The 15,765-nt window shown below is 48.0% G+C and overlaps 1 protein-coding gene across 14 annotated transcripts in view; it reads right to left on the bottom strand.

Moving 5' to 3' along the window:
• DGCR2 (DiGeorge syndrome critical region gene 2) overlaps positions 1-15,765 on the bottom strand; it is an 89,267-nt gene that overhangs the window by 3,502 nt on the left and 70,000 nt on the right. For 5 of the 14 annotated variants that reach the window (XM_070628150.1, XM_070628145.1, XM_070628144.1 and 2 more), the window contains 3 exons: positions 7,804-8,007; positions 2,454-2,606; positions 1,132-1,368 (listed from right to left, as the gene is read on the bottom strand). In XM_070628150.1, the coding sequence (XP_070484251.1) occupies positions 1,132-1,368; positions 2,454-2,606; positions 7,804-8,007 (594 nt within the window). Of the gene's footprint in view, positions 1-1,131; positions 1,369-2,453; positions 2,607-7,791; positions 8,008-15,765 lie in introns of all 14 variants that reach the window. The other 9 variants (XM_070628142.1, XM_070628143.1, XM_070628149.1 and 6 more) reach the window with 2 other exon arrangements.

Below are 15,765 nucleotides of genomic sequence, written 5' to 3'. Positions count from 1 at the left end.
CCCTATTACCTACCACAGGCTCTCTCTGAAAGCTCGGGGCACAAGGGCCCAGGACGTGCACCCCCTGGCCACTCCCCATGGTCCCAGCCATCCTGCTGCCCTGCCCTGCAAAGCATCTCCTCCCCTGCAGCCTGGTCATGGAGGCATGTGGGACCTGTGGTCCCCTAGCTGCATCCCTGGCAGGAAGCTCATTCTACCCTGGTGCCCTGACCACAGACTATGACAACCTGTGCCCCAAGGGCAGGGTCAAATCCAAGTCTTTCCCACCCTCAAAGACCACAGAGGAGCCATTTGAGTTGAACACACATGACCAAGAGGACGGGAGTGCTGCTCTTGCGATGCCCATTCTGCTGAGGGTGTGGGCACGAAAGGGGCCAGCCATTCTGGGGCGGGCACTGCCCTCCATCATACAGCAGGGGTGCATGAGTGTGTGCACGTGCATGTGTGTTAGAGGGTGTAGCACACAGGGAAACAGGATAGGACACCTGCAATGCACACCAGGCACAGGGACAGCCAGGCAAAGGGCGAGGCACCTGGCACTCCTCTTGTGCTACACAGCCCTCTGAGGATCTTCTGCAGTACCAGAGGGACAAGACTTGAGTCATCAGCCCAACATCACAGAACCAACACTTTCTTTCCACTTCAGAGCTGCCCCCCAACATGAGAGAATGTCATGATGGCGACGACTCAGCTCACCACACGGGCACATGTGTCTTTACAGCCCAGTGGTGTGCTCTGGAAGGACCTCGCCCCTGCAGCTCTGGCCAGGAGGCTCTGGGCCAGCCCCGTACCCACGACCGCCAGTGCCTGGTTCCCCAGCTCTGCACAGAGCCCAGCTGAGGGTGCCCCAAAGGCTGCTGGCTCACAGGCACAGCACAGGTGCTCACAGGAGAAAGGCAATGGGCAGGGTGACCACCACCACTGCTCATCTGCACCTGCAGCCCTGGAAAGAGGCCGCTCATCAACAGTGGTTCCACCATAAAGGGGAAACCAGAGAGAGAGGAGAATGCCGGAAAGGAGCAGGGCTTCACAGTCCTCTCGACTGGGGAGGACGCTGAGCCTCCGGTCCCACATGCTGGATGGCTGTTGACAGGCTACTCCCTCTCCCTGGGTGGGTGGGGAAGGGAGCACCTGCAGGGTCGTAGAACACGCTGTCGGGGTTGATGGAGGCCTCATAGGGTGGCGGTGGGTCATCTGGCTGGTCGATGTCGGGGTACTTGTATGCGGTGTAGGGAGGTGGAGGGTCATGGAAGTGGAAAGTCCCCCCTTCTCCATCGTCAGAAAGGTGTAGCGGTGTGAGGCCTGTGCCAAATCCATCCGGGCCATAATCAAAGCCGGGGATCCTCCGGCCGAGGTTGAAGTGGTGCACTGGGCAATAAAAGTGGAAACAAGCAAGAGAGCCATGTCACTCAGAGGTGCGGTGCTCGGCTCCTGAGCCACCCACCCCTCCTGAGGCTGATCTGCCACCCCAGGCCCAGGGTGCCAGACATCCTGACTGTCATGTTCCTATGCCCAGCTGCCCCTAGGCACAATCACCTGAGAAGCCCGACTTGCCCTGAATCTCCTGCCCAGTCCCCCTCCTTCAGTGCCTGCCTGCCCTTCACCCACATGCAGCCTGTGTTAAGGTCTGCCTCTTCTGCTGTCCGGTCTCAGCTCTGCCCACTGCGCCCCAGCCCTCACCACACCCCTCGAGCTCTAACATGTTTCTGGGTGTCTAGCCCATGATGGCCTCAGAGTTCTGCTCACCCTGCAGCTCAGTAAGAAGTGAGGAGAGTCTCGGAAAAACGTTGCTGGACCACAGTGACATGGGGCCCTCACACCTGACCTGGCAGCCCCAGGAGGCACTGGGGCCCCTAACCACAGCCAGCACAGTCCTGTGGCATTCCTGCCACCTCAATTCTGAACCATTCCCAGCCTGTGTGCACCTGTTCTGCCCCTCCCCACACGGGACCAGGGAGCCCCAGCTTGCTCACTGAGACCAGGGGTGATTTCAGCAGCTCTCTCGGGGGGTGGGATGCTACAGAGAACTTGGGCTGAGGAGGGTGAGCCATACTCTCTACACTGCCTAATGGCCATGGGCATCTGCCACTCCTTCTCTGGCAGGTCACCTCCTGGCAGGTGGCCCACACTCATGGCCTAGGCTTTTGGAAAAGGTATCATCATCATCTGAATACACAGTGGCTGCCCTTCGCTGGGAAGAGCAGCTGGCACTGTGGCTGCACTCCCCCCTCCACATGTCCACGGTCTCTGATCTTGGGTCCCGGGGACAGCACTTCCAGTTCCCCAGACCAGCAGCAGGTGAGAAGGTGGGGCAAGGACACCCTGGGGCACCTTCCGTCAATGTCCTCTCCTTCCTCCCTGCCCTATTCCTGCTTCCTATGCCTCCTGCAAGGGGACATAGCCCAAGGCAAGGCCTCCACGGTGGCATCATAGGCAGGGGCTGGAGCACTCACGATTTGCTCCGATGAGGGACTCGATGCGTTCCCGGCGCCTCTGGCGCAGCCGGTGGACCATGAAAAGCAGCAGGGACAGGATGAGGAAGGAGGAGATGCAGCTAACTATCAGACGCATCCCACTGGCCATGGAGTCGAACAAGCTGTTGCCGTCTGTTAGGAGCAAAGGAAGGAAACTTGCCACTCCTAGAAAAGGAGGTCCCGAGCCCCAGGGGTTCAGCACTACAAGGCAGCCACAGCCTCCACCACTAGGCCAACTATGTGGATGAGGCACACTCGCTTCCCAATTCCCTGCACTGGGCAGGACTGGGACAGATGGCAGAAACAAACAGCTCAAAATCAGGAACACTGAACATCATAGGAGGGAAGCAAATTGTGGGCCAGTAAAAATGTTTCCATACAACAGGCCTGTCAGGTGCCCTCCTGGTGTCATGGGGGCCCGGTCCCCAGACAGGCCACCTGGCCTCCCCCTGGCTGATTTGTGTTGGGTGGCTGGGTGCCTTCCTTCAGGAGCTGCAGGCCTCGGACGTCTGCTGTGTGCAAATGCCCACAACTATCGGTGAGCAAGGAAGACGTTGTCCCCCACGATCAGCATTTCTAAGGAAGCAAGCAAGAACGGCTCTGCATGCCAAGGGAGCGAGCAGCGACCCTCTGTAGAGGCCGCACACCCTTCTTCTGGTGCCGAGCACGCTCCTTCCTGCTCGACAGGCTGATCTGAGTGTCAGGAAGACATGCCAAGGACGAAATGTCAACGTCCCTGTCCTCGCTGAACTTACATGTGTGTGAGAGACGGACAAGACCACCATATGTGAGTCTAAATTGCGAGAAGTACCAGAACACAAGGGGGCACGACAAAGGGATCAAAAGCAAAGGAGACATGTGTCCTGTGGGGCGGCCACGGGGAGGGCTGAGGGCAGGGGAAACGGCGGACAGTGGGCCGGGGCTGTGTCTCCGAGTTTGATTCTCACAGGACGCACTGGGAAGCACCTGGGCATTTGGAGTGGGGAGGGACGCCTCCTGCGTGGGCCTGGGTCAGGCAGCGCTGCGTGCAGGAAGCACTGCAGGGGAGAAGCGGGGGAGTGTCAGAGAGCCAGTGTGGGGGCACCTGCAGCATCCAGGCGAGGGAGTGACAGTGGCCTGCGTGGGGTGGTGACAGGGAGAAGTGACAGCACGAGGTCCATTTTGGACTTGGATTTACAGGCTTCACTAATGGACTGGGGAGGGGTTGGTTAAGACCTGCTGGGCTGCTGCGTAGACCGCTGGGGAAGGACTGTCAGCCCAGGTCTCATGCATAAATGAGACCCCACTGCAGCTGTGAAAGAGTCCCGTTACCTCAACCCTTAAACCTCAGTAGAGACTGCACACAACCCTGCACTGACACCAAACCTGGGCACACACGTGAAGACGAGCACTTAGAAACACGCGTGCTGACCTGTGCCACATGGCACACAGCACCTGGCCCCACAGGCACCCACGAAGATGCCACAGCCCGGCAACACCTCTGCTGGCGAGTGTGGGGGACGGGGCCACAGAGTCGCCTGCTCCGCTGATCCACGGGGGCATGTGCCTCCCTCCATCTTCCCCAGAGGGCCCATGTCCACCTTGTCCTCCCACCATCCCTATTGCTGGGGTGTGAGCCCCGGAAGCCACAACAGGAGCTTGAGGGGAGGTGCTGAACAGGATCATGTGTCCGGCCATGGCACCTAGTACTTCCCTGGTATCTCACCACAACCCTACAAGGGAGGAATTGAGGCTTAGCAGGCCGTGTGACTGGCCTGAGTTCAGACATAGGGGGCTCCAGCCTTCACGGGGTGCTCCCAGAGTGCTTGACCACTCCCCTGTACCCAGCAGTGCTCGCATGTGGAGGCTGGCATCACCCCATCAGGGGAAGAGAGTGAGGACAGTCTGCACTGGACTCGAGTCCCTGTTTACAGGCCCCGCCCTTCCCTCGGGTCCCTGTCAGTGGCTGCTCTAATTCTTGACCTCCCCACCCCTACTTCCTACCAACCCTCTCTGTTGGTGGGGAGCCCAGGTGTATCAGAGTGTGTGCTCCACTGTGGCACTCATGATCTTGCAGGAGGAGGAGGGACACACATGGAGCAAGTCCTTACACGGTGCCTGAGGTGCCACTGACCTGCTGGCCCACTCCTCTCTACCCGGGGCCATAGTCCCTGTCAGAGCAAGGCTGGGCAGGTCACAGCCACGTCCCTGCTGTTGGCCAGCTCTATGGTGGAGGCCTAGAGTCCTGCAGCAGCTCCAAGAGAGGGCTGGAGTCCGGCCTGAACCCGGACATGTTGAGGCAGAAGCAGTGGGGTTTCAGGGTTCAAGCAGCAGCTCCCAGCTGGGTGGTGGCCTCATCCTCCAACACTTCTAAGTCATAGGCGACATGTCCCTTCTGCCTAAGCTCACTGGGGGCTGCAGCTAGAGGGCACAGCTCTGTTATGGGCCCCTATGCACCGCCCTCACCCCCTACAGAACCCGGCACCGTGATGTACACTAGGGGATCTCACCAGGGAGACTGTGCACCCCGCAAGGGACATTTGGCAATGTCTGGAGACACTTTTAGTTGTCATCAATCGCTTGGGGGGTAGAGGTGCTACTGGCATCTAGTGGGTAGTGGTCAGGGAAGTACTCAATATCCTGTTGTGCACAAGACAGCCCCACAACACAGTGCCTGGCCCCAAATTTCAACAGTGCCAAGGTGGGGACACCCTGCTCTGCCCCGCCCTGGAACACACTGGGGCTTCTTGGTGCTTGCCATGGAGCGCTGAGGGTGGGACAGAGATGATGGCCATGGGACGAGGTGTGAAGGAAGAGAACCTGTACTGGCCTACGACATGATGGACATTTCCACGTGCTTTCACCTAGATGAGATGGGCCACTCACACCAGGTCACAGAATAATGGAACCAGGAAGTGGTCCTCCACCGACCCAGGGTAGAGGCAGGGAGGATTCAGTGGGGAGGAGTCACCTGTAGTCCTTGGAAGCAGGAGGACTCTGCATGGGCGGAAGGACAAAGGGCTGTCAACTCCCACCTCTGCAACAGCCATGCCGGCAGGTCCTGAATCACCAGCCCCAGGAGACACTTCACAGCCAACATGGGTTCCACACGAGAGAGGCCAGGCTCCCAGGACCCCCTGCTGCCCCTACTGGCCCAGCCTACTCCACACCAATGCAGATGGCCAGAGCTCACTCTTGCCCTCGTCCCACAGGGCCAAAAAGCTTCCTCAAACGTGGCAATTACTGCCGACAGCATTTGGGAAGTGAACATGCAGAAAGGATACACCCTCTCACCAATTAGCTGCTTCTTTGATGCCTCTGATTCTTTTCCAACCTCAAGAGAACACTTCGTCCCTTCCGTGGGAGGAAGCCCATGAACTCAGGGGGCTGCTGACATGTCTGTTAACTGACGGCCAGCTCAGAGATCCTGGGGGAGGGCACCTAAAGCAGCAACTCCTCTACAATGACTAACTCTTAATCAGTTCTAAAATAAACCCAACGACATGGTCAAGGTCCCTGACTGTCCCTCCACAGTAGTTACCAGGAAGACACATCTCCTAGAACCAAGTCACCTGCAGTCAGACCTTATAAAGAAGAGAGCACTGTCCCAGGAGCCAGAGATCAGCCCAGGGGCCCCAGGGGGACCCACATCATGGCTGGTCCCTCCATGCGGCTCTGGACTATACCAGACAGGGCAAGGTTCTATCTCCCAGGCTGCTGGCTCCTAGTTATAGACAGATGACACGTCCTGCTGGGGTAGATGCTGTTGGAACTGAAGGTGCCCTGAAGTCTGCTGCCTGAGCTTCCCCAGATCCTCTCTAGGTGGCTGCCCAGCCTGTGCATGAAGAGCTCCAGTGACGAGGAGCTCACCATCTCACTGAGCTTGGTTACATGGAAACAGTTTACAAATCTCCGTCAGAGACAGCAGGTGGAGCAGCAGCTCACCAGGAACTGGGGGCTGATGCCCTGTACCCCAACATGGGCTCTGCTACTGGCTGCTGCACGGCTGGCGCCTCACCTCACCACTTGGAGCCTCTTGAACCCAGGCTGCCCCCAGGGCACCAGTGCAGGATGGGAGTGGGGAGCACTGGGAGAGATGCAGTCGCTCCACATCTCAGCTGGCCCTTGGTTGTCAGTTGTGCTATTTTAGCCTTTCCATTAGGTGTGGTACCCCAAGTGGATTCCATCTGTTTTCCTTACAATCACTGTTGAACATCTTTTCAGGTTTTTGGCTGCCATTATGTATCTTCTTTGGTAAAGTGTCATTTTAAATCTTTTGCCCATTTTTTAATAGGGTGATTTGTTTCTTATCATTGAGTTTTTAGAATTCTTTATATACTCTGAATACAAGACCTTTGTCTGATTTGTGTTTTGCAAATATTTTTCTCTGTGTTGTGGCTTATCTTTTCATTTGCTTAAGTGTCTTTCAAAGGGCAGAAATTTTCAATTTTGATGAAGTCTAATTTAATTTTTCTTTTGTGGATCATGCCTTTGACATCATATCTAAAAATGCTGCCTATCCCAAGGTCATAAAAATTTTTCTCCTGTGTTTTCATTCTTCTTTGAAAAGACTTTCTTTTTTAGAGTATATGTTTTCTTCTAGAAGTTTTATAATTTAAGGTTTTATAGTTAGTTCTATGACCATTTTTAGCTAATTTTTATATAAAGTAGGACGTGTAGTGTAAGGTTCATATTTTTTTTGCATGTGGATGTTCAGTTGTTCCAGCACCATTTGTTGAAGACTATCATTTCTCCACTGAACTGCCTTTGTCAAATATCTGTTGACCATATAAGTGTGGGACTATTTCTCGACTCTGTTCTCTTCCACTGATGAATGTGTCTATTCTTTTGCTAATACCACACTCTTTTGATTACTGTGACTGTATAGTAAGTTTTAAATCAGGTACCATGAATCCTCCAACTCTATTCTTTTTAAAAACTATTCTTTTTGGCTATTCTAATTCCTCTGCCTTTCCACAGAAATTTTAGAATCAGCTTGTCAACGTCTAGAAAAAAGTCTGCTGGAATTTTGGTTGGGACTGCTTTGAATCTACAGACAATCTGGGGAGAATTAACCTTGCAACGATATTGAGTCTTCTGATCCATGAACATGGTATATCTCGCCTTTATTTACGCCTTTGATTTCTTTTATCAGTGTTTTATGTTTTGTAGCATACAGATGACGCACATTTTATAAGATTTATACCTAAGTATTTCATGTTTTTTGGTGCTAGAGTAAGTGATACTTTTCTTAAAATTTTCAATTTCCAGCTGTTTACAGATAATATATATAAATACAATAGATTTTACTGAACAGGGAAGCTGACTTGTGACCCACCGTCAGTCTCACCTGGGTCCAGGCACATGAACTTGCAGCATTCCTTGGGGTCTTTGCGGTACTGCTGGCAGCCCTGGGGCCGTTCGCAAAGGGCAGCCACACACATCTCAGGCTCCCCTCCATGGCAGGTGCAGCTCAGGCATGGATCATCCCCTTTAGGAGTGAAGTAGAACCCTTCATCTACCACGTTATCCTTGATGTCAACACACGTCTGACCTGCAATAGGCACATACATATGCGTTACCAGTGGAAGCCCTGACTCTCCCCACCTGGGCCTGGGACAGGAGTTGGTAAGATTGTGCCTGAGAGCCCTCCCAGTAGTGGAATGCTGTGCATTTGCCCCACGGCCACAGGTAGCAGCTGTCCAAGAGAGGTCACTACAACATACTGTTAGGAAAAAGCACACCTGGCTAGGGCAAACCTAGCCATGAGCCCAGATTGCTAGGACACAGGAAAGTGCCCGATTCCAGTGGAAAGTCCTTGGGAAAGTGTTTGCTTTGAAGTTGCCTAAGCAGTTTACTTATGAGAGTCCCTCAATTTTAAGATGCAGCTGCCATGCATCTTAACCATTTTAAAATCAGAATGTGTCTTGAATGAGGCTCTCAAGAAGCTGCTGGTTCCTGGGAAGACGATCCACTGGACCTCAGACACTCACCATAACCTCTGCGCAGAGCTGACCTGGGACTAGAGGAAGAGGAGTGACCATGGCCAGAGACAGGAGGGAGCTGAAAACTCAAAGTCTTAAGCTGGTAGTCAGACATGACAGATGCTGGGGGGAAGGGATGAGGTATGAGGCAGGGGCAGGTCTTCAAAGGGATACAGGCTCAGTGAAAGGCAAATGGGCATGAGAAGCAAGTTTTTTCCAGTCTCTAAATGCAATAGGGATGTCTTCTGAACAGAAGTTCCATAGCCACGGGTCTGTGTGTCACTTAAATCTGGAGTCAAATCTATGTAACTCATGTGGTCAGGAACTTGCAGGGCACGAAACTCACATAAAATTATTCTTTGCTAGAATGGAGAGAAGAAAGAATGAAGAAAAATTAGTACAGCCCTCAGAGAAATGCAGGGCACCATTAAGGGCACCAACATACACGAAATGTGAGCACCAAAAGGAGGAGAGAGAAAGAAAGGAGCAGAAAAAAATATCTGAAGAAATAATGGCTGAAAACTTCCCAAATTCACTGAAAAACAAAGACCTACACATCTAGGAAGCTCAATAAACTCGAAGTAGGATAAACTCAAAGGGACCCACAAACAGACACATCAGAGTAAAAACACTGAAAGTGAAAGTCAAAGACAAAGTGAAAACCTTAAAAATAGCAAGAAAAAATGACACTACTTATAAAGGAAGCCCAGTAAGACTAACAGCTGACTTCTCAGCAGAAATAACAGAGGCCAGAAGGCAGTGGGATAACATATTCAAAGTGCTCAAAAAAACCCCTCATCAACCAAGAATCCTACATCCAGCAAAATCACCTTTCAAAAAATGAGAGCAAATAAAGACTTTCCCAGATAAACAAAAACGGAGAGAATTTGTTGCTTTCAGACTTGCCTTACAAGGAATACCAAAAGAAATTCTTAAGGTTAAAATCAACTGACTCACCGATAGTAATTTGAATCCATACGCATACACAAAAAGCACCATAAAAGGTAATTATTGTAAAAGTATAAACATGTATTTTTTTCTCCTTTAGTCTCTTAACTGATTTAAAAAGCAATCGTATAAAGTAATATGTAAATAATGTTAACGTTGGGCCTCTGGATATACCATGTGTGTGACATGTTTCCCACTAACAGCATGAAGGAGGTTATGTGGAGCACAGCTCTATTGGGTTAAGGAAACAACTGCAGACAGTAAAGGGATAATTACAACAATATATCACTGAGTTTGTAACACTAAGAGATCTAATGTGTCATGATTTGGATACGACATGCTGTACACGGAATAGACAGTGGTAGTGGTTGCACATATCCATGAATATACTAAAACCACTGAATTGTAAGGTATGTAAATTATATCTCAATAAAGCTATTAAAAAAGAGATAATGGCAGAGATTTTCCTATAATTGATCCAACACATAAATCCTCAGGTGCCCTAAAAGGACAAATAAAAATAAATCAATAGCTAGACAGTGTGATGAACAAAGTGTTATGAACAAAGGAAACTCTCAAAAGCAAAAGAGAGATGAAGACTGCCTACTGTTCTGTGTTCTTTTAGGTGATGGTCAGTCAGGCGTGGCCACAAGATGCAGCACAGGAGAGGCTCAGGAAAACCATTTCTTTCATTCACAGAGACAGTCCCCACACGCCGAAGGAGGCACACGGGAAGAGCACCGAGGGAGAGGCTCAACCAAGCGGGCGGGGAGCTGAGAGGATGCAAGGACCCGCAACAAGCGCCCTTACTAGGGGTTGGGGGAGGACACAAGCAAAGGCATGAGGGGATTTCACAGGAGCGTTGGAAGGTCACTAGGTCACAGTCAGGAGAGGGAAGGAGGGGGAACTTCTGGCAGAGGCCAACATTATCACACTGGTGCACCTGGCTACCTGGGCGGAGCTCAGGGCCTGTTCATGGGATGTCAAGGCAACAGGAAGATATGAAGTTTAAAATTTATAATACACAACAAACCTAGGAAGGGCATATGACAGTTCAGAGCAAGGAATGAGCGGAAGCAATAAAATAACATCTTCAAAGCCTTGAGAAAAAGTAACTGTCAACAGACAAATCTATACCCAGCTATACTAACATTCAGGATTGGAGGCAAAATACAGACATTTCATACAGAGACTAGTAGAGTGAGGCCCTAACACAACCTCATCTCAAAGAGCTCCTGAAGAAAGTACCTGAGGAAGGAAAAATCAAACCCAGGAGGAAGAAGTGGGACGTAAGAAGAAACTGAAAAACATGCGGGGAAATCTAAACAACTGCTGCCTTCCCCAAAGAGCGCTCACTTGAGAAGCATGAGAACAACGTAAAACTAAAACAAAGCACAACAGGGGCACGCACACAGGTCAGACGCTGGGAACTGCTGGAGCTGTCCTCGTATTATTCAGAAGGAAGTTAGAGACACTATCTTGAGATTTTTTTTTTTAAAAATCAATAACATCCTGGGGCTGGCCCCGTGGCCGAGTGGTTAAGTTCGTGCGCTCCGCTGCAGGTGGCCCAGTGTTTCGTCAGTTCGAATCCTGGGCGCGGACATGGCACTGCTCATCAAACCACACTGAGGCAGCATCCCACATGCCACAACTAGAAGGACCCACAACGAAGAATATGCAACTATGTACCTGGGGGCTTTGGGGAGAAAAAGGAAAAAGAAAAAAAAAATCAATAACATCCTTTAAAAATGTAAGAGTAACCACTAAAAGGATAGCTATATATAATATAATTTTTGAACCAGTATAGGAAAAAAAGAGACTAGAAGTCAGAAAGAGAGATAAAAGAAGTAAACAAAATCCTGGGTAAATAGCACGAAATAAGACACTAAAAAATTCAAAGATTTAATGAAAAGAGGGCAAAAAGACATCGAAAGGAAGCTAGCAAAGAAATATTATGTAATAATAATAAAAAGCTACTATCCATTGAGAACTTTCTAAATGCCGAGTACTGTGCTTTGCACTGCACATGTATCAGCTAATTTCATCCAACACCACAGTGAAGTGTCTGCTCTATCACCCCCCGCCCCTTATGTGGAACCTGAGGGACAGAGCTTAAGAAACTTGCTCAAGGCCAAGCTTGGACTCACACTTTGGCTGTCTGGCTAAGTCTGTTCTGCTAACACCATTCTATAGCTAGTGCTAGAAAAGAAGTAGACTTTAAGTAAACAAACAAAAACTACTACGGATAAAAAAGATCATTACATAATGATGAAAAGGTTAAATTCACCAGGAAGATGTAACAATTAAAAAGTCTATGTCGAAGGGGGCAGAGCAAAATGGCGGGTTGAGCTGACCCGGGATTCTCTCCCCTCCAAAATACAGCAAAAGATTGGAAGAACTGAATTTCAGAGAATAAACATAATGCCAGCTCGTTAGAGACCTACAATACCAAGAAGGCGGAGATCATACACCTTGCTTACACCCTCGGAGGCGCCAGAACGGTAGGAGAGAACATCGCTCCCTCCCCTAGAGTCTGCGATCGCTGCAGCGCAGGTGGGGAAGGAGCGGGAGAGGGGCCGCACGACCGGGGGATCATCCAGGACTCCTGCCGCTGATTCAGTGGAGACCCGCTGACGGGGCGAAAGCTTCCATACGCGGGGACCCTATGAATGAAGGGCCTTGGGAGACCAGAGAACAGAACTGATCTGAACCCAGACCGGTGCGTGTCAGTAACAGCCGCCCACCCCCCCAAAGCCAGTGGGCGCAGCCCTCTTGCCCCAAGGCAGAGAGCTCATAACACGCCGCTCTCGACCCCCAATCTAGTGGCGACAGGCTGTAACTGCACCTGAATTCTACCACCATGAGAAAAAACCGCTCCTCTACCATCCAGCAATTTATAAAAGCCCCAGACCAGAAGGAAAACAATAACAACACAGAATTAAGTCCTGAGGACTTGGAAGTAGGTAAACTAAGTGATAATGAGTTCAGAGCAGCTATAATCAAAAACTCAATGAGGTAGAGAGAAAGAGAAACAAGCCGAGTTCTGGAGTTACTTCACAAAAGAGATTGAAATCATAAAGAAGAATCAAATAGAATTACTTGAGATGAAAAACACAATGGACCAGATAAAACAGAATATGGATTCACTGAATGCCCGTGTAGACAACACAGAGGAGCAAATTACCATAATCGAAGATAGGCTGAATGGCACCAGACAGAGGAAGAAAGAGAACTAAGAATTAAAAAAAATGAGGAAAATCTCCGAGAGATAATGGATTCAATGAGGAGTAAGAACATAAGGATCATAGGAATTCCCAAGAACATGGAAAAGGAAAATGGAGCAGAAAGTGTGCTTAATGAAATTATTGAAGAGAACTACCCAAATCTAGGGATTGACAGAGAAATGTGTGTAGAGGAGGGTTTTAGATCTCCTAGATTTGTCAATGTAAAAAGAGCTACCCCAAGGCACATGGTAGTAAAGTTGGCAAAAAGGGAAGATAAGGAAAGAATACTCAGGGAAGTAAGAAAAAAAAAAGAGAATAACCTATAAAGGAGCCCCTATCAGACTGTCAGTGGATTTCTCTACAGAAACCCTACAAGCTAGGAGAGAATGGAGTGATATATTCAAAGCTTTAAAGGATAAAAACCTGCAGCCAAGAATACTCTATCCAGCAAGAATTTCCTTCAGATATGAGGGAGAAAGTAAATCTTTTCCAGACAAAAAAAAGTTAAGGGAATTTGTAACCAAAAGCCCTCCATTACAAGAAATCCTCAAGGCTCTCATACTTGAAAAAAGAAAAAAGGGAGAAAGGGGACACAATCCACAGACTAGGGAGACTGATGGATAGAACCAGAACAGGATAGCAAATATTCAATTATAGCATTAGGGTAAAGGTAAGGAAACTACCAAAACAAGAATGATCTTAGCACTCTAACTACCAATTAATAAGATGAGTTGGAATAAAAAATGAAAATAATTATTTAGGAGGGGAAGAGCAAAGGGTCTAAATCAGTATTGGTCAAGTAAGTAAGAGACCACCAGGGAACAGACTATATTATACACGAGATTCTAAATACAAACTTCAAGGTAGACACTAAAATAAAGTACAGAACAGAGTCACAAATCATAGATAATGAAAGATCTAAGAAACCCAGCATAAGAAATTGCAGTATTAAATGGGTAGTCTAAAGCAAACAGGAAAAGAAACACAGGAAAACAAGATAATGAGCGACAGATTAACAGCACTAAATCCACATGCATCAATAATCACTCTCAATGTGAACGGATTGAACTCTCCAATAAAAAGACACAGAGTGGCAAAATGGATTAAAGAACAAGATCCAACAATTTGTTGCCTCCAGGAAACACACCTCAGCCCCAAGGACAAACACAGACTCAGGGTGAAGGGGTGGAGGACAATATTTCAAGCAAATAGCAAGGAAAAAAAGGCAGGTGTTGCAATTCTCATATCAGACCAAGTGGATTTCAAAATAAGACAGGTAAAGAGAGACACAGAGGGACAATATATAATGATCAAAGGGACACTTCATCAAGAAGAAATAACGCTTATAAATATCTATGCACCCAACACAGGAGCACCAAGATTCATAAAGCAACTATTAACAGACCTACAGGAAGATGTTAAAAACAACACAATAATAGTAGGGGACCTCAACACCCCACTCACATCAATGGACAGATCATCCAGACAGAAAATCAACAAGGAAATAGTGGAGCTGAATGAAAAACTAAAACAATTGGACTTAATAGACATATATAGATCACTCCACCCTGAAAGAGCTGAATACACATTCTTCTCAAGTGCACATGGAACATTCTCTAGGATAGACCATATGTTGGGAAACAAGGCAAGCCTCTACAAATTTAAAAAAATTTGAAATAATAACAAGCATCTTCTCAGATCATAGTGCTATAAGGCTAGAAATTAATTACAAGAAAAAAGCTGAGAAAGGCACAAAGATATGGAGACTAAACAACACACTACTGAACAAGCAATGGATCATTGAAGAAATTAAAGAAGAAATCAAAAAATACTGGGAAACAAATGAAAATGATAGCATGCCATACCAACTCATATGGGATACAGCAAAAGCTGTATTAAGAGGAAAATTCATCACAATACAGGCACATCTTAACAAACAAGAAAAATCCCAAATAAGCAACCTTAAAGCACACCTAACTGAACTAGAGAAAAAAGAACAAATGAAGCCCAAAGTCAGCAGAAGGAGAGAAATAATAAAAATCAGACCAGAAATAAATATTACTGAAACGAAAAAGGCAGTAGAAAGGATCAATGAGACAAAGAGCTGGTTTTTTGAGAAGATAAATAAAATTGACAAACCACTAGCCAGACTTACAAAGAAAAAAAGGGAGAAAGCTCAAATAAACAAAATCAGAAATGAGCGAGGAGAAATAACAACAGACTCTGCAGAAATACAACAGATTATAAGAGAATACTACAAAAAACTATATGCCAACAGAATGGATAACCTAGAGGAAATGGATAAATTCTTGGACTCCTACAATCTCCCAAAGCTCACTCAAGAAGAGGCAGACAATTTGAACAGACCAATCACAAGGAAAGACATTGAAACAGCAATCAAAAACATCCCAAAGAATAAAACCCCAGGACCAGATGGCTTTCCTGGGGAATTCTACCAAACTTTCAGAGAGGATTTAATACCTATCCTTTTCAAGCTATTCCAAAAGATTAGGGAAGATGGAACATTTCCTGACACATTCTATGAGGCCAACATCACGCTGATACCAAAACCTGACAAGGACACCACGAAAAAAGAGAACTACAGGCCAATATCACTGATGAAACATAGATGCAAAAATTCTAAACAAAATTTTGGCAACCAGAATTCAGCAATTCATCGAAACAATCATACATCAAGATCAGGTGGGATTCATACCAGGGACACAGGGATGGTTCAACATCCACAAATCAATCAACGTGATACACCACATCAACAAACTGAGGAATAAAAACCACATGATCATCTCAATAGATGCAGAGAAGGCATTTGACAAGATCCAACAGCCATTTATGATAAAAACTCTGAACAAAATGGGCATAGAAGGAAACTACCTCAACATAATAAAGGCCATATATGACAAACACATAGCCAACATCATACTCAATGGGCAAAAACTGAACCCCATCCCCCTGAATACAGGAACGATACAAGGATGCCCTCTATCACCACTCTTATTTAACATAGTACTGGAGGTCCTGGCCAGAGCAATCAGGCAAGAAAAAGGAATAAAAGGAATCCAAATAGGGAGGGAAGAAGTGAAACTCTCGCTGTTTGCAGACGACATGATCTTATATATGGAAAACCCCAAAGAATCC

This window comes from Equus przewalskii, chromosome 7, assembly GCF_037783145.1.
Source record: "Equus przewalskii isolate Varuska chromosome 7, EquPr2, whole genome shotgun sequence".
Lineage (NCBI taxonomy): Eukaryota > Metazoa > Chordata > Mammalia > Perissodactyla > Equidae > Equus > Equus przewalskii.
Note: the sequence above shows the minus strand (reverse complement) of the source record. Positions and strands in the feature narration are given on the sequence as shown.